General features: G+C 36.8%; 1 protein-coding gene across 1 annotated transcript in view; it reads right to left on the reverse strand.

Moving 5' to 3' along the window:
* ANKRD31 (ankyrin repeat domain 31) overlaps positions 1-18,984 on the reverse strand; it is a 64,421-nt gene that overhangs the window by 35,221 nt on the left and 10,216 nt on the right. Inside the window, exons 7-14 of the mRNA XM_066569350.1 lie at positions 16,006-16,668; positions 12,661-12,792; positions 12,533-12,621; positions 12,095-12,222; positions 8,843-9,022; positions 5,828-5,970; positions 3,311-3,455; positions 1,778-1,839 (exon numbers count right to left, since the gene is read on the reverse strand). Of these exons, the coding sequence (XP_066425447.1) occupies positions 1,778-1,839; positions 3,311-3,455; positions 5,828-5,970; positions 8,843-9,022; positions 12,095-12,222; positions 12,533-12,621; positions 12,661-12,792; positions 16,006-16,668 (1,542 nt within the window). The remainder of the gene's footprint in view (positions 1-1,777; positions 1,840-3,310; positions 3,456-5,827; positions 5,971-8,842; positions 9,023-12,094; positions 12,223-12,532; positions 12,622-12,660; positions 12,793-16,005; positions 16,669-18,984) is intronic.

An 18,984-nucleotide genomic window follows, 5' to 3' on the forward strand; every position in this document is an offset into this window, starting at 1 on the left:
ATTCCTGTCGCAATACCACCTGACAGCTCAGTTTCTCTACAACATTAAGTGGGAGGCAACAATTATGAACAGATACAGCAATAGTCTGGCCCATTTCATTTGGCCCATCATGAGGAAAATATGCTTTCTTTAAAGCTTCTTGGATTGTACAGGGAACTATTCTTGAGGTCCATATGACATGAGATAGTAGTTTCTGAATAGTTTTACTCTTCGTTGTAGCCTCTGCGATAAGAATAGCCTTTTTTAATCTTGTTGTTTTATTTTTTTAAATTTTCTGCCTTCAGAGAAAAGTTTCTGAGAACTTTATTACTGTGTTTTCCACCGAATTTGTTTTTCTGCTTTGTTCATGTTTAGCAAAATTTCCTTTGATGCTCCAGTATTATCATGTTGAGGTACACTTGCATTTGATTCTATCTCCAAAACAGGCCATATCATTAACTTCATTTTCTGATAAATTCCTTTATTATATACAAAAAGATAACTGTGTTGCTATGAAATTAACTGATTTCCTCTGTGCTGCTTTTTTGAAGTACCAAGAATTTGAGGAACTAAGAAACATGTGTAAAATAATGAAAAACTTCATGGGCAAAATAAAACAATAAATATTACTGAAGTGCTTTAAACTCGTATTTATTTTTGAAAATTGAATGAGTTTGAATTAATGATCTGCCTTTAAAACTGCCTTGCTTTTGTGGTCATAAACAAGAGCTCTAGTTTCATATTTCTGACAGAGCTGTCTGCAATTATTCCAGGAAATTATAAAGAAGGGTAAACAAAACTTCAAAACCTCACAGAATTAACTCATGGTAATCTCAAAACCCATCTGGTCTAAAGGTCAGTGACTATCTAGCATTATCCTTCTGATTACTTTATACTGGAGAGAGAACCAGAGCACACATTGCAACATCTGACACAACTACTGAAATTATCAGTTACAAATCTATAGTAATAGGTTTACATAATTAAATGTCTACAGCACCAACTTTATCAATCATTCAATGTTTTAAAGCATAATCTAAGACTATACACCATGGATGCTGTTACACCGTAACATTTCAAAAGATGCATAGACTGTACAACTGTGAGTAACAAGGACAGTTATCATCACCACATAAAACTTCAAAAGCTCCAAAAGATGTCTCTATGCACACTACATCCTACATTTCAGATATTATGTTATCCTTGTTGAAAGGAAGAAAACAGAGAGAGAAAATGCAGCTCTTAATGCTAAAAGCTGTTGCACTATATGCAAGCACCGACCCAAGTGACTGATCACAGTCTTGTCTTCGCATGAAGCACCAGCTCCCTCATCCTGCTGAGACCTCACAGCATAACTGTGCAACCCCTACACAAGACAGTGTATTCCCAACCCTTTTCTCTCAAAACCCAGCACAACTTACTCTACACAGAGGCAAGACATAATTATCCTACTGCGACAAGCCAGGCAAAAAATGGCAGTTTCAGTAAGGTTTCTGCAAGTACAAACAGGCACTGATGTACCACACTTCCTGAATTAGCTATGCAGCACTTGAAAAAACAGCAAGAACCACCGTCCATGAGACACCTGCCTCTGTTTTGCATCATTATGAGGCTGTACCTTACTCCAAGTACTAGTGAGGATGAACTGTCACTCTCAGTCCCTGCTGGACATATCTAAGACATTGTGTGCTGGAATTTAAACACACTTCAGAAACAGTCATCTGCTTTAGTTTACCGAAGACGGTTAGCAAACTTCTAACAATTTATGATCAAATCAGATTTCTTTGTAAAGATATACCTGGCGCTGGTTTGTATCTTCTACACACTGAGTATTTAACATATTCTTTGAATCATCTCCACCTGAAATGAAAATGAAAGACAGAAAGAAACCAGAACTGAAGAGATCATAATTTACTTTACATATACACTGTCTTATGTCTACAGCATTGCACATAACACTACTTACAATATTTAGCTTTCAAGAAAAAATATCAAGCTCATAAGGGTTTTATTGGAATCTAAAACACATCAAGATATAAAATATTTATCAAATTTTGGAGTCTAATCTTTGTTGCAAATAGCATCTTGTTCAAATAATGTTTCAAATTTTCTTGATGGTTAGCGTCCTGAGCAATTCTTTTTGATACTTAGCATAACCCCTGGCTCCTCTCTGTAAGACTTCAAGTGTGCTTCAAGAGACCCAAAGAATCTCAGAGCAGAAGGCTGAGAGCCCTCACTAGCACCCCATCTATCTAATCTTCATGTCACCTGACAGCTTCTCAGGGGCAAGCCTGATATTATCTCTCTTCAAGTCTAGTTTTGAGTTCTATCAATGAGCCCTGCTAACTTATGAGCAAAGACCTTCTTCCTTCCCTGAGATAGGTAAATGCCATCTGACACCAGAAGGCCTGGTGATATCCAGACCGTCCCTTTACTGAAAAACCCAGAATTGTGGCAGTGACATTAGCTACAGAGTCACGCATTAACAGATGGGGTTTGTCTGCTTCCAATGTCCCTGCTCACAACTGAAAGAAGAGAGGAAAAAATTGCCTGTCTGAAGTCTCTTGATTATCCCTGGACTACATGTTAAAGCTTTATTGCCATCCATGTGGAAAAGCAGTAATGGATAATAGTCTGAGGGATTGGGACTCCTTTTGACTTACACATATTACAGCCCACACAGTCCCATGGGAGTCCATGGTCTTCATCCTAGCTGTAATCAAGGCTTACCTTGTACCTGATTCTGATCAAACAGCCTCCTCCAAAATTTCTTCACAATTTCACAAGTTCCCAAGAATGTACAAGACCCAACTCCCTCCTTAGCCAATCACTAGCTGTAACCCAACTTTTTCCTTACAACTTCACTAGCTGTTACGTACAGTAATATTTTCCTGTGCCCAGCCCTATCAGTAATTAAGGCTTAGCAACCCCTAAGTTCTAGATCTAATAGTAGTTTCCCATTTTTTCTCTTATGGATCCTTCAAAATTCAGACTTCATGCATTTTAAAACCTAATTTTATCTCTATCTCTAAACCATATCTCATCCATCAGCAAGTCAAGCAATGCTGCATCTTCCATATAGATAGATAACTATTGTGTTCCACATCCTCATTTCAACTTTAAAGCTAACTCCAGCCCAAGAAAGAGCTGGACACTTATACTTTGTGAATATACAGCAACTGTGGAGGGTAAGGAGTGCTCACTGTTAACGCAAGGCATCAGACAATGAAGGCCACTGAGGTACCAGCAGTAATTAAGGAAATATAATCCAACAGATGTTCTAAATTTCTCCATTTAGCAGTGATGCTATGTCAGAGTAATTCTTTCCTACCTGCTACTGAGTATCTTCTGGATTTTGCCACATAACGTTCAAGAAGTTTCATCATAGATGGGTTAGAAGCTTCCTCTAATGCACACTTTCCCATCTGATTCTTTAATAAGGGATCAGCTCCATACCAAAGTAATAAGTTTGCCACCTAGAAAAATCAGTTCTTCAGATATTTTTTTTTCTGATAGTATTTTTCAGAATCCTTATACAGGCTTCTCTCTCTCATATTTGACAACACAAGCAACTAAAATCAAATCTCTCTTTATTTTAGTTCATACACATCAAGCATTCCCCTAGATACATCATTATCCTATAGTTCTATTATTTCTATGAATTGTTCCAGTTATTTTTACAATTGTTCCATTGTACCTGATGCTATTGAAACAAAGTCTCTCAAGATACAGGGAAGGATTCATCCTCCCATAGCTCTTAATTGGCAGAAAATAACAGGTGATTTTAGGGTTTGAGTCAGCTGATCCATCTACGGTATCTACTTTAGGAGAAAATAAACTGTGCTCTAGATGTGTCTATTGTGACTCCTGTGATTGCAAGGGAAGTTTTGACAGCTATTTCTGCTCAAACGAAACACATTGAGATGGTCTTGCTACCAACATTATGATTTTTGTACAAATATAAAGCCTGAATCTATTGTTACTCAAGAAATTACCACTAGCAAAATCTTCCATCAACCTTTGCAAAATACTTTTTTAAGACATGGGAAATTTACAGTCTGATTATTTCGCTTCTATGGGTAACTGCAATCTTATTTCAGCATTAATGTAATTTTACTTGTACCTCTATATTTATTTCTTGAGCATCGCTTATCATTTCAGACTGAATTTGACTCACATCCCTCACCTCCCCATTCAAGTCCCTCATTACTTCTAACCAGATTGCTAATGAGAAAATTGTTAATGATGTTTTCCTAACTCATACATTCTCCTAACAAGAGAGAAAAATAAAAAGGGTTCAGCTGGCAGCAAAAGCCCTTTTTGGTTTCACAAGTTGTCCCAAGTCTTTACATTTTTTCAATCAGTAGCACTGAGAACTCTTCTTCCATAACAGGATCATTGAGAGCATCACCACATGGGTGCTCTCCCCTTTAAATGGACCAATAGAAAATCTTTTCTATGCTTACCATTTTTTCTGAAATAAATTGATTTTGCATATCGCAAGTACAGAAAATTATAAAGTAGTCAAAAGTTGTGTTTCCAATCCACAATAATAAGTTCACACAGAGAAGGTAGCTTTGAAAAACACAGTTACAAATACCATGTTACTGAAAGTCATATTACTGAATCACTATCACTATTTTGTTGCTAGTTAAAAAACAACAAAATAGACTGTGACAGACCACTACAATAAGACAATTTTACTGCTACTGAGTAGACAGAGCACCACCATGTAGTACCATTCCTTCTAGATATACAGCTTGCATTACTTCAACTCAGCTCTGGGCTGAATGATCTTGGTGTGCCTCAAGTGACACAGCTGAGATCAGTGTTCTTCCAATATCACTCAAGTTGCTGGCCCGTAAGTATTACCTGCAGAGATGCAGAGCCCTTCATCCACAACCATGGGTATCTTAGGTTACAGTCACAAAACTCAGAAATATTTCATGAACCTGGAACAGTCTGTCATGCACAAGCTGCAATTTATTCTTGGGGCTCTCAAGTCTCAGAAAAAATTATTAACCAGAAGTCCACCTTTCCCCTTTGCTCCAGACAGACTTTTCCAGGAGAAACAAAGTAAGTCTCATCTCAGTTGTGAAAAAGACCAAATGTTCAGGAACAACACTTATTAGACACTCCCCAAAAAACCCTTTAAAATCTGGAAATCAGGAAGAATTAGGCAGCATATAGCATATAGGTCTATAGAAAAAAACTGCCAGCAGATAAAAGGGACACACAGAACTCCTACACAAATTTGGGCTACCCTAGGAATATGCACAGTGAGGTGAAGGTGACCACCACCAGACTGAAAGAGAATCTGCAATTCAGACACAGGCTTATGAAAACATTGCATTTGGCAAGAAATTTTACCATTAAATCAAACTGATTATTCAGTTTAAGACCCTACAAAATATAAGACTGACTTCATAATCCTCCATGTTCTGTGTTAACACATGGGTGTGCATGACTGTGATGACCTGCCATATATCCATGACATCTATCCTAAATCATGAAAAAAATGTCATTAATAGTCCAGAAGACTGCTCAAATCAGAAGTTACTCTGCAGGGTGACTACAAAATCAGTGAATGAAGTAGTATTAAGCAGTAGCAATCTACTCCTCAGTAGTACAACCATTGTATGAAACAGTTAGAAAAAATTTCTCCTTTTGGACAAACCTTGTTAAGCATGGAACAGTTTGACTAGAAACCAGGCAGAGAGGACTTGAAAGCTCCTGAATTTACCTATAATCTAAAAAGACCAGCCCTGTACAAAAACATGTGACCTTCTGGACTCAACAACAATAACTTCTCTTCCTAAATCACACTTTGTGTTCAATTCAGATATACCTCATAATGGCCTTCCTTAACTGCATCTTGCAAGGGTGTTATTTGTTCCTTTTGTGTAGCATTAACATCAGCTCCTGCTTTCAAAAGCAGATTTGCTATCCCATAAAAGCCTTCCACACTTGCTATATGTAGCGCAGTCAAGCCTACAAAAAAAACATGTATATCACATTCAGTTGAAAAAAATTCTAGAAATTTATGTCACTTTTAGATGAAGTGACTGATGAAGACTTCACAGAGTATATTGAAATGGTAAAAACTGATGCATTCCAGTAAGATGTATGAAGAAATGTTTATGAGAACGTCACAAGGGTTGGGAGATCTCATGTTTTTGGCAAAATTTGTAGCTACTGAGGAAGTAGATGCTGTGGTAACAACATTAGGTTTAGATTTGATAGTTCTGTTATGAAAGGACAGAATAGAAATTATTAATCCCATATTTTAGTAACTTCTTCTGGAATAAAATATATATGCTATTTTAAGGACAAAGTAATTTTTCACTGCACTCTTTTATTTACATGGCTATGCTGAAAAGGGTAAGTAAGAAACAAGTGACAAAATAAAGACATTAAGTATTTACTAGCAAACAAAAATGTTTGTAAGGCCATCCAAGAATTGTTTGAGTGTTCAAATAAATGAAAAGTCCCTAGTAAAATTGCATATTCATGCCCAGGTATATGGAAAAAACCCAAGATATCACATGAATTCTACTCTATGAAGGAGCTGTTTAGGAAAAATATGGAATGCAAGTCTTTGAACTGGATTTAGCATAGCCATGCATCAGGTCCTTAAACAAGCAGGGTGAAAGACATAAGGGAAACACACAGAGGATTTTCCACTTCCTAACTTCCAGCTCTGAAACTAACATGGCCTCCAGAAGATCACTTTGATGGATAGTCTTGATCTTCAACAATTTTCCATTATTACAAGTTTGTTTAGGGCCTAATTCACATACTAAATAACTGTATTAATAAAGAGCTTAATAAGATTGTTTTAGTCCCATTAAGCAAAATTATCTTAATTTCACTAGAGGGAAACTCTCGAGGCTCTTTTACACACAACCCAACCCTGAATATTGTATATTCCTAGTAACTGGGTTTGTTATATTAAAGAGATAATAAAAATTTGCATTTAGGGGAATGTACTAATTTCACTCTCAATAAAAAGTATACTCTACCTGATCTAGTAATAAGACCTGTAAAAACTGAAATTGCCACACATTCAATAAATAATCCCTAAAGATTAGCAACATGAGTCTGCAAGGACACTGTGCATACTCCAAATCAAGAAGAAACACAAGTTTTTGTGTAACTGCTTCTCAGATCCCTCAGGACACTGTGAGTCAAGACTCAACCTTAGAGTACAAGACAGTATCTTTAATATGCTGGCCATATCCTATATGCTGATGTCCAGGAAATAAAAAGGAGGAAAAAAACCCCAAAACAAAACAAATAACAGAAGATCCCAAAAACTCAGTAAGGTACTGAAGCAGAGTACCATAGCATAAGAATAAGGAAAAAATACTAGGCTAAGATATGGATAATCATTGGGGGGAAGCTTTAAGAAGGAGACACAGAGGCAGAACAATGACCCAAAGAAACCAAGACGAAAGTGCGTGCCAAAATGACCCAAGTCTGTTAAGTCTTTCTGATTACACCTGTGTCACTGAAAATAAAAGAAGCAAAAGAAGCAGGGCCAGGTCAACCTCTTATCTTTTCAAGGAATACAACTAAAAGATATCTTGTGCAGCTCTGCTCCTTTTGCACCAAAAGAACCAGCAGCCATAATCTGGGGGATGAAAAGATGGTGGCCTAGCAAAATACACAAAGGCAGAAAAAGCAAGCAGCTGTGACCCCAAAATCTAGAACCATTGCATTTTAGTACACTTGCCTACTGTGGCTGCAGCTGAACCCACACTATCAGCACTTCTCAGCTGTCAACACAAGGTTTGAACCCTACCAACAAAATATTTTCTCCTCTGCCTCCAGCACACGTTAGTACATATTACAAGTCACTCTGTTAGCTCAAATGTCTCTGCTATAGAAGTCTGAGATTTGCTGCTGAACCAATCTATCTCTCAATATATTCCAGAAGACAGAGAATTTCAACCTTAATTCTGGTCCATTATATGCCTGCATTATGCAATAGTCTATAACTGCAGAATGTGATTTTTTTCTTTCCCACAGGACAGTTGTGAAATCCTAGCTGCTAGCGCAATATGGAAAGACTGTAAGAATGAAGTTTTCTAGCAGAAGAGCCAGCTGTCTGAAACAATTTTTTTTTTGTTGTTGTTATGGAAATTTTTCAGAGACTAATGGATGAGACAGAGAAATGCAGATTAGGAAGAGTCCTATATTTGAAACAACCAAGTAATAATTAAGGCATAGTGAAGTCTTTGACACAGAGTAACACCCACAAAACTGGATAAGACCAATTGCTTTAATCAAAACATTAACAGATGGTTGCTCTTTATCAAGATTTTTTCCCTGCCCAAGACAAAGAAAAAATGGAAAACACCAAGTAATCACAACTTTAAAAATTCAAAGCTGTGCTCAACTTCTCTCAAGATGTAAAGGGTGAAATCAAAGTTCCTGGAAAAATTAACAGGAAAAATTATATCCTGAAATCTCAAGATGGCCCCTGAAATGGACAAAAAATACCCCCCAACTTTAGGACCTGTGAAAGTGATTATTTAGTGAACTGTATTTAATGACTGTTTTGTGATAAGCATGCATGGAATCATTGAACTAAGGCACGTAAACCTAATTGCATCACTTTGTAACTTTTTCAAGTGCTTAACTTCTCCCTCAAAGTTTTCTCTTCTTGTATACTTTTATAACTAGATCTACATATTTTCCCATTAACAAGTACTAAGTTAAACCAATAAAAATTTAATAATCAGATGACCAGTTACAAATTTACAGTCTTGTCCACTGCACAAACTCATAATATATGCTTTTATTAGTTATAGGCAGGTATTTGTACTGAAAATAGTATTTTAGTACAATTGCAACTTACCAGCATAATCCTGAGCATTTACATTTCCACCGGCTTTTATTATCTTACGTACAAGGTTTATGTCTTGGTGAGTAACAGCTCTATGTAGTAAGTTCTCACCATACACATTCCTCCTGTGGATTGTGGAAAGTGAAAGGGGGCGAGCTGGATTTACGGAATTCCTAACAAAGGCTTCTCGTTCTGAAAAATAATGTAAAAGATCTGTTGCACAGAGAAGTATCTTTTCTCTCTTATCTTGGCTTCACTTTATATCAAAGTTAGTAAATAAGCTTCCTGAAGAAACAATTGTTCAATCAATCTAGTAAAAAGTAAAATCTCAAAAAAAATCACAAATTGAATAATAAGGCCATTTAATAAAAGATGTCATAGTGAATTTCATAAGAAAACTCCAACTGAAATTAAACACACAGAAATAAGAGCATGTAGAAATGTTTTAACTTCAGACCTTTTCTAATGACATTTTTGCAAGGTGCATTGCTTCCCAATGGATAATAAAATCACTATTTTGCATTCAAATAATAATAAGGTGACCATCTCAATAACTAGTAAGTTATTAAATAATTTAACTTTTCTTGAAAGTAAAATTTATGCACCATTCTTTTTCACTCTTCTATCTTTTAAAGTCTCTGCTTCATGAGAAAGTATTTACACTAGGATTGATATTAGCTCCCTCAGGTTATCTTTTCTCATTACTTTACAACCAGCTCAGTCATTTCTGCAATGAATGAAAGGCGAATATGAGGTCTAAATGTAAAAAGTAAAATTTAGAAGAGACTGCTTTTAATGTTTAGTTTAGTATTTAACAAAACAAACACTATCTCCCATTATGAAGTCATCACACTTTTCAGCTTGGCTTAAATTATTTCCAATACACAGATGAGCTGCTCTGTACTTCACCAGTACTGCTATTCCAACATCCCTTAAAACTGTAGGGAAGAGTATCCTGGCTACTGCCTCTAATGAAAAACAAGGAGGAAAGAAAGAAGGGAAGAAAGACCAGGAGAATCATTTGAAGATAAACATAGTGCAGGCCTAGGCCATTAATTCATCTACTTATAAAAACTCCTAGGACTAAACACATTGCTCCTCTCCACAAACTGTATCAGGTGTGCCTCACAGGACCTAAAACTCCACCCAGGTGCCAGTGATGCCTTAAAGAACCTAGAAATGAAAAAAACACACTTTCAAGGCAATATTAGTTTGGGCAATAATATAAAGGCTGATCTTTATTGGAGGCCTCCAGGGGCAGATATGGAAAATCCACATCCCCATATGGGGTGAATACAGTTTTATAAGTTTAGTAAATTAACATAACTGACAAAAATCCTCAATTAGAGACGTAAGATGTGAGGTAATTCCTGCCCAGTTCAACCCTTTTCTGAATCCTCCCATCTCAGATAGGAACGAAATTTTGTTTACAAAATGTGTCTCAAAGAGCTGGTTTCAACCTTGGCTCCCAGGAAAAACCAAGATAGGACAGGGGCCTTAGACCCTCAGCCTGGAACCTTTGGAATGTATTTTGTCTCTCTGCCTACCATGGTAGGGAAAAGGTAGGGGAAAATAGTAGGACTACCTATGAATACAATAATGGGCTACAATGCTACATATATATGTGTAAAGAATATAGAGAATGCATAAAAGCAAAAAAGGCAAAAATCAATTTGGTATCACCAGAAATAGACATTAAAACCCATAGTTCTTCTAGAGATGTAACTCACATAGCCTGATGTTTTGTGCACTGTGATACACTGTGAGCTTGGACTAATTCCAAACATTCTTAAATTCCTGATTCTGAGTAGATTTTTAGAATCTAATAGATAGGGGTTTCCCTCAGCTGAGAACACTCTCTGCTGTCCAGCCTTGTAAGACGTCAATTGTTTAAGACAAGCAGTCACTAGTCAAAGCTGGTCTAAACCAGCCAAGCAGTTCAGGAGGGATTAAACTGCACAGACATAAACAGAATCATGTGCAGTTTTATGCTACACTTTACCTCATTAAAATCTTCCTTGAAGGGATCTATATCCCACTACTTCCACTTGCCTTCCCTAGAGCTTTCCATGCACCTGACCTTGTGCAAAACAAGTGCCACATGCAGACCCAAACCAAAACCTATTATGCGGCAGTTTTTAGAGTGAATTGCCAAACTAAGATAACTCATGGGCTCTTAAAAAGTCTGATGTGAAAGGGAGGTAAGCTTGCTAAATTGGTTTACCATGAAGCTACCTCTATAGACAGTCTTTCTGCAAGTCTTTCTGCAGAAACTATGCTAAAGAATCAGTACCTTGTTTATTGAGTGGACAATAGCAAGTTGATTTGAAATAGATGAGCAGTTAGTCATTCAACTTTAAACCTCATCAAAATGGTGCTTCCACTGTGAATAATTAAAATCCTGCATCAGAGAATTAAATCCTGTTTACTGGAAGTGGACTTCATGTTTTTTAAGATCTGTAACATAGCTGTTGCAATTCAAATACTTACAAATTTTGTAAGATGTTTAAATGATTGTAAGAAAATGAGAAAACCCAATTTGAGTGGACTTAAAACAAAACAAAATAAAAAATCAAAAAATCCAACAGGTAAGACCTAATCTTAAAGGTGCTGGAGTGAAGACTTGAGTGAAGAAATTCTTTATTCTCCCACAAAATTCCTCTGCAAGGCCAAGAACTTCTCTGCATGTACCTTCAAAGGATGAAAAACAGCAATCTGTGTCTCTAACAAAGAATATTTCAAATAAAAATACTTCAAAAGAGAAAAGAGAGTGCTCTGTGGTAGTAAAGGCCCTCTAATCCTGTAGACAGGGTAACAACAGCAAGCATTCAAAATAGAATAAACCATTTTGTATAGGTAAATTCTTGAGGATGGCACTGCTCTGACTATGATTTTGCACACAACACTACATGGCAGAAAGAAAAACAAATGGAGCTCAGGATCTACATTTTCACTCTGCACAAAAACAATTCTCTTCTCCTTTTCAGTACACACTGTATTTTTTCATATAAAACACTAATAAAAATTTCATTCTGAAAAACATCTCGTGATTCTTATGCAAACAAGTTAATCTGTTAGGTTGCTAATATAAGGATTTACAGAAGAAGGGAAATTATCTATAACTTTAATTATTAAAATGAATGTTTATAACATATTTTTAAAATAAAACCATGCCACAATATATTGGAAAAATTATGAATTATATTTAATTCAGTATAGTTGTTCAAATAATAATCTGTATTATAAAAACATAGAGTATCTTACTCTGTTTGTTGTCAATTCTCTTGCTCCTTCTCCTTTGATTAGCTTCTGCATACTCGTTCAGAATTATTTCTTGCCATATGATGGCTTCTAGATCCTGCTTGTCTTCAGAAGGAGATTTCTGAATTTTACTGACAAGACATTTGCTTAGAATCAACAAAAATATTCTTTATATAAATCAATGTCTATAGTAGAGCTAAGAATATGAATACATTTGATTTCAAAAGGAACTCTGTAATAGCAGGCTAACTTAGGTAGTATTGAATAAGGAGTAAATCAGGAGAGAAACTAACTCCCAGATCTTTAAATAAAGAGTAAAAATCTTTCTCTTTGATCATTTACAGTCATTCAAATGACAAATGAGTACTCCACATGCATTGTATCTATTACATTAATATACATAAAATAATTTAAGAATTATTATGCATAAATTTCTCATACCTAAAATGCTTAGCTTCATTTCTTTTTATACTGCCACTGTGAGCCATTCTTGCTGTTTCTTCCAGAATTTGGTGATGAGAGGAAACAATCTCTGTACTTTCCTGAGGAGGTCTCACTTACCTTGATGCTGTTTGGGCTGTTTCTGCATATGCTGCAGGCTTCACTGAATATGAACGTCCCTCACCAGTTTGTTTTTCACTAAAGGTGGCATCCAAGCAATCTGACATTACTTCTTCCTCTCTCTGCTGACCACTCACAGGCTGTGACAAAAAAAGAAATATTAGAAGCAACTGGTAGACATGAAGTTAAAACAAAGGCCATATATAAAAGAGCTCCAAGCACACTCTTTTTTAAACTGTACGCCCACAGAGAATTGAGGGATTGCTTCAGTGAATAACTGGAATTCTACAGGTATGAAAGACAGAGGCTGCCACAGGAGAGGGAATGCTGAAGTAGTATGCCATGCAATGTGGTCCTGGCAGAATTTACCAAAAGAATTAGGCTACTCAGAGTCACAACTTCAAATATAAATCTAGGGTGGATGACAGCAAACAAAAATTGTTCTATCTGAAAGTTATTTGATTGGACATCTGAAATGACAACAGATTAATTTCAGTTTCCTATGGACATGAGCTCCCATCCTAAAAAATAAGATGATGCTTGAGATGTCTTAAGATAGCCCATACTATCTCACTGCTGCAGAAGCCTAAAAAATTTACACAAAGTGAGATCCCTGTTTCACCTGAAGTTCAGTAACTCCCAGCTGAGCAGCTATTTCTAAAGATATACCATCCCCGAGCTACAGCCACTACAGCTGAGATTCACTTCACTTATCTTCAACCTTCTAAAAGCCAGGCATGTAGATGACACTAGGCATCCTCATTACCCCACCACTTGTAAAGAGGAAGAGCTACGCCGAGAGAGAGATTCACCTCATCTGAAGTTGTGCAAAGGGGAATCTAAATGATTCATATATACCAGAGACTTAACTCTAATCCCACGCTAAAGACAGGTCACTGCATGGCAGTTAATTGGAGTTGCTTGAGTTCGTTCACTGTTTTAGCTATATGACTGGGACATGCTGCCATGAATCACTCAAGCTCCTGAAACCTGGGTTTAATTAGTTTATTACATACTTGAGTAATGCTGAAAGCTTTCAGGACACACCCTCAGCACACACGCATAGAAATTCTTTCACAATGATGTGGGAGAACAGGTTAGTCTTTTTTTGCGATACAAACAAAATGGAGAATACACTGATTTATTTTTTTTGTCATATTTAGCAGAGACGTTACTAAAGAGGGGAACTGCCTTCAGAGAAGTGGTGCCTCTGAGTCAAGAGATAATGCAAGTTAACATGGGATGTGGGGTCGTTTAGCCTGAGGAAAAGGATTCTTATCAGTACCTTTAATGCTCTCTACAACTACCTGAAAAGACTTTGTAGTGAGGTGAGGGCTGGTCTCTTCTTCCCGGTAAAAAGCAATAGGACAAGGGGAAGTGGCCTGTACTTGTGCCAAAGAAGGCTTAGATTGAATATGAAGAAAACTTTTTTCACTGGAAGTGTGGCTAGGCACTGGAATAGGCTGACTAGGAAAGTGGTGGAATCACCATCCCTGGAAATGTTCAAAAGACAGGTAGTTGTAGCACGTGGGGACACGGCTTAGTGGTAAACACAGTGGTTCATGGCTGGACAATTGGACTTGATGATCCCAAAGGTCTTTCCTAGCATTAATGGTTATGGCAGCTGGGAAAGTCAAATATATTATTTTAGAAAACTATCATAGTTGTACTTTCCATGGATCCACATCTGCAATTGGGAGCAGGGTTAGAGAAGGAGAAGAAAACATTTCAAAGAAAAAAAAAAGCCACACTTGCTTTATAAGAGACCATATACTAAAATATCCAGCATGTAAATGCAATCAGGATGCTGGCATGTCCAGCATCCTGATTGCATCTACAAGTCAGTACAGACTCTCCTCTTTTGGATACTTGTTTCAACACAAAAATACTCAGAAGAAAGAAGGGTGAGAAAAAACCACGGTGAACAGTATACTGTTACAATTCAACGGTTACTAACAAATTAACTGGTTTTTTTTCTTAGTAATTTGCCTCCTTACCTTCTGCCTTTAAGAACAACAGATAAAGGCACAAAGAAAAGATAAGGTTGATTGCTGTTTGACAAGAGGGTAGAGATCTCCATTTCCACAAGACTCTGCCTCTCAATTTTAACTGCAATTTTGAGTAAATCTATACATTAATCTTCACACAGCTGTGCTGCAAATTTCAGAAATCAATACATCACTGAAAGAGCTTTGTAAAGTGCTATGGTTCTGAGACAATTGGCCTACAGACCTTACAGCACCTTGAAATTAGCCATCTTTGTGGCACATTTAATGTGCCACATTTATGTGCTGATATATTCAGTTAATACTACCAGGAAAAGACAGAATTAACTCATAGTTTTTGGATGCTTTATGCCATTGTGGGTTGTATAACTACCTTAAATAGCCAGCTTTACATGCCTGATCACTGATTAGCAGCTCCAGATTATTCGAATACAATACAGACATAGAATCACGCTGCAGGTTTACAAGAGATGCTTAATATAGTTTGCAGCGTAAATCTGTGTCTCATATTTGTCCTTCTCTTTCCCTAATTATAATCTAAAGAGGAAGAAACTATGGCTTTCCTTTCATGCTCCTCTCCATATTTTTGCATTGGTATTACTGAACAGAAATTACATGTTACAGAACACCTTCACAGCACAAGCAGCAACAGGAAGGATCATATGCTCTATCCGTACATACTGGTTTCTTCGGGGAAAGACAAGAACATAAACACATACCTCAGTTTTTTCAGTATGTCTTGCATAGGCAGAACTAAATACAATAAATACCATTTCTAAATACACGTGTAAAAAATCCCCACAGACTAATCTTTCTAGTCTATAGGAAAGACATAGCTGTGATCTATTTTGTAATACTTGCAAAGCATTTGTGTTTACAGCAGTGAGAACTATGACAAAAGAAAATAGCACACTATTGCCTGTATCATAAACAGAACAGGATGCCGTAGGAACCTGGAGATGGAATTGGCTGGTATATATCAGTATGCTACAATGAAATAACAGAATGGTGTTTTGGAGAGAACATGAGACACAGAAGATGTACAGGCGGTCTAGGAGTTTCTGAAAAACCCAGGCTGATTCTAGGTTTCCACATCAGTCAATAAATTAACTTCTCTAGGATTTCCCATCCCAGCAAGCTTAGCTATTTTCATAACATGAATACATCCAAACAGGAAATAAAGTACTGGACTTTTAAAACAAAAACAACTGAAATTACTTAAACATGCAAATTACTGATGCTAGTTTATTCTTTACTAAGATTCCCATTTTCAAGTAATTTGGATGCTTCATATAATATTTTATGATAAACATAAAATTTCAAATATGAATTAAACTGTGGTTATACTTGCTCATTTGTTGTGCTCTGCGAGTTAGATCCTGTGAAGGCATTTATTTCTTCCACCTGAATTGCAGCAAGTTGAGGCTCCATCACATTTGTTATTTGAGTACAGTCATCATCTACCTGCAGAACACTGGTTTCTGAATTTAGCTGCTCTTCCTTGGCGTTGAGCTGTCTCTCATTTGGCACCAGAGGAATGGCAGGTTGTACCATTGATCCTGACAAGGCATTCAGAGGCACCACAAGCTCTACTGGCAGGGCATCATTGCTCTCAGCTGCTGATGGATCAACGGAACAGGCATGACCCTGACACTCTAACTTGTCAGGCCATGGGTTTTTAACTTTAAGACTCTCAGAATCACTAGGGTATCTCAACAAATCACTGATGTCACCTTCACTAGTCTCTATATTCAGTTCAGTGAATACATCCATGAAAATCTTTCCTAGGGATGACAGTGAAAGATCTGTATCATTATTAAGGGAATGCTCTTTTACTGTGTTATCTGCATCAATAATGGTCATGCAGGTGCTGTGGCAATAATCTAAAACACGTGGAATTGTATCTTCTGGTGTCTGTTCCTCTTGAACTGTTATTATGCCTTCCACAGGATCATGTAGACAGAGGCTTATTTCTGGATAGCAATCTTCATTACTTAATTTTCGTGATATCTAAAAATTAAATTTAAAAAGTTTACAAAAAAGAATGGAGCAACTCTTACTAAAAAGCATTTAACTAAAATTCACTTCAGAAGTCATCTCTCTTTCTTTATGCATGTGTATATTTATTATGAACTTTTGCAAAACCTAGAAGACTCAAAGCCTTCCTTCATACGATATACTAACAAGATTTAGACCAAGAGCTCAGTTTCAAAAGAAGTTTCAACTTCAGCTGTTGACTTCTATAGCAGTGAAAATCCAGGGCAGAAGAGACTAAATCTGTTTTAGTCAAAGATATTATGTCATTACCAATGGCAATAGCAAATAACCTGAGGTTGTTATAAGGCTTTAAAAGAAAGTCACCCAAAATTTCTGTCACACCGAAATAATGAAAGCAAACATATTCACAATAACTTTTTGATTATATGTTTATGTCGATCCAATACAGATACAGAGGATTTGTGTCTCACAAACTTCAGTTCAAAACCTTAGGATTTTGAGAAGTTTGTATGGTGTGGTTTCCACACTGAGTACAGAGCACAAAATCGTAACTGTTCTCGGAAAATTAGTACTGCTGTTTTTTCTAATCACTTTGAGGTACATTCAACAGAAGCACCCTTTCTTACATGAAGAAATTGTTTTTCTAATTTTTCCCCATCCTTGTCTTAAATGCTCCACAGAAAAAAAATATGATGCCTCCAGAGACCTAAATCATATTTTTTCTATATAACATTTCTATATAATAGTGTTTGTACTTAGTAATACTGGATCTAAGAAAATCTCTTTCAATGCATTTTTGGAGTCTTGCTGCCAGCAAGTGGCAATACCAGGCAATGCAAGAAACCCTTAACCACTGGTGACATGATTTAGATAAAGCTCACACACAATAAAGCAGTAAGGGCAGAAATCTGACTGCATACACCCAGGTTCAGTTTGCAAGCTAGTTTAAATCCCTGATTCTTTCTTGAAAAATTATTCCCCTGCCAGCTGTTTCCTATCTTTTATATGTGCATCAAATTGTTTCTAAGTACTGATTACTTCTTACTTTTCTTTATTGAATTACATTTTATTTTTACACCACTTCTCTAATTCATCCAGACTTTAGTGATAACTTTCTCTACTTGAAGAACTATGGTATAAACAGCATGTATATGTATGAGCCTAAGAAAAAGGCTCAATGCATGTGTTGAAGAGTGGGTGAAATTTTGCAAGATTCTAAAATCCTCAAAATCAACTGCAATTCAACCCTTAAATGTGACATGTTCACAAAACTCCAGAAACAGAAGTCCAGGTGGGGCTCCACAAGAGCAGAGAGTCCACCAGGATTCCAAAGTCTTTCTCTGGCAGAGCTATTTTCCTGTCAGCTAGTCCCCAGCTGTACGGGTGCCTGAGGTTACTTCTCCCCAGATGCAGAACTTCTTGCATTTCCCCTTGACGAATTTAATGAGATTTCTCTCCTCCCAGTTTTCCCATCTTTTCAGGTCCCTATGAATGACAACACAACTGTCTGGTCTATCAGTCATTTCTTCCAGTACCATCTCTGAACTTGCTGAGGATACTGTATGTTCCACTTTCCAGGCCACTAATGAAGACACTGAGCAGTACTGGCCCCACTATTGACAGACCAACCACAACAGAAATCAGTGCTGCTACATCATCAAACCAAGAAAACTCAGCAAGACTAATTGTGAGGTGTCAGAATTCTATGCACAGATGGTAATTTATAGATTTTGTATTTTCAGGGATACACAAAACCAAACTATTCAGTGACTCACTGCTGGTTGTCAAGGTGTCTGTCCTGACCTTGCTTCAAATAATACATGGAAGCTTGTGATGGTCATTGGTTCATCTCACTAAAGATCCTTCTGCAGGACTCAGACCTTGCTTAGGGCCACATCAGCCAATATCCAAAAAGCAAAATCCACTGTAGTGATTATTTCCAGCCTTCTTACTCTGGGCTCCTAAAATATCTCCTCTGGAGATACTCCCAATGCATTCAATCTGCCTATTCTCCAGAGGTTATTAATAATAGGAAATCTCTGTTTCAAGGCATTTAGAGTTTGTTCTATGGGACTAACCTTGTACAATGAGAATGTTTCATTTAATAAACTTATAGTTTTATATTAATAGCTGTATATTTCCAGAAAATAATATCCTTAGAGATTTCATTTTTCCCCCTTTGTTCTGAGATGGAATATGTTACCCTGTCATCACTCATATTTGCTGGAAGACATGAGCAATAAGGACAGTAGAAAAGAACAGCATTTTACTCTGATAAGGACAGAGGAATAGAACACCACAGTCTTGGAGAACTAGATTAAGGATGTA

This window comes from Molothrus aeneus, chromosome Z, assembly GCF_037042795.1.
Source record: "Molothrus aeneus isolate 106 chromosome Z, BPBGC_Maene_1.0, whole genome shotgun sequence".
Classification (NCBI taxonomy): Eukaryota; Metazoa; Chordata; class Aves; order Passeriformes; family Icteridae; genus Molothrus; species Molothrus aeneus.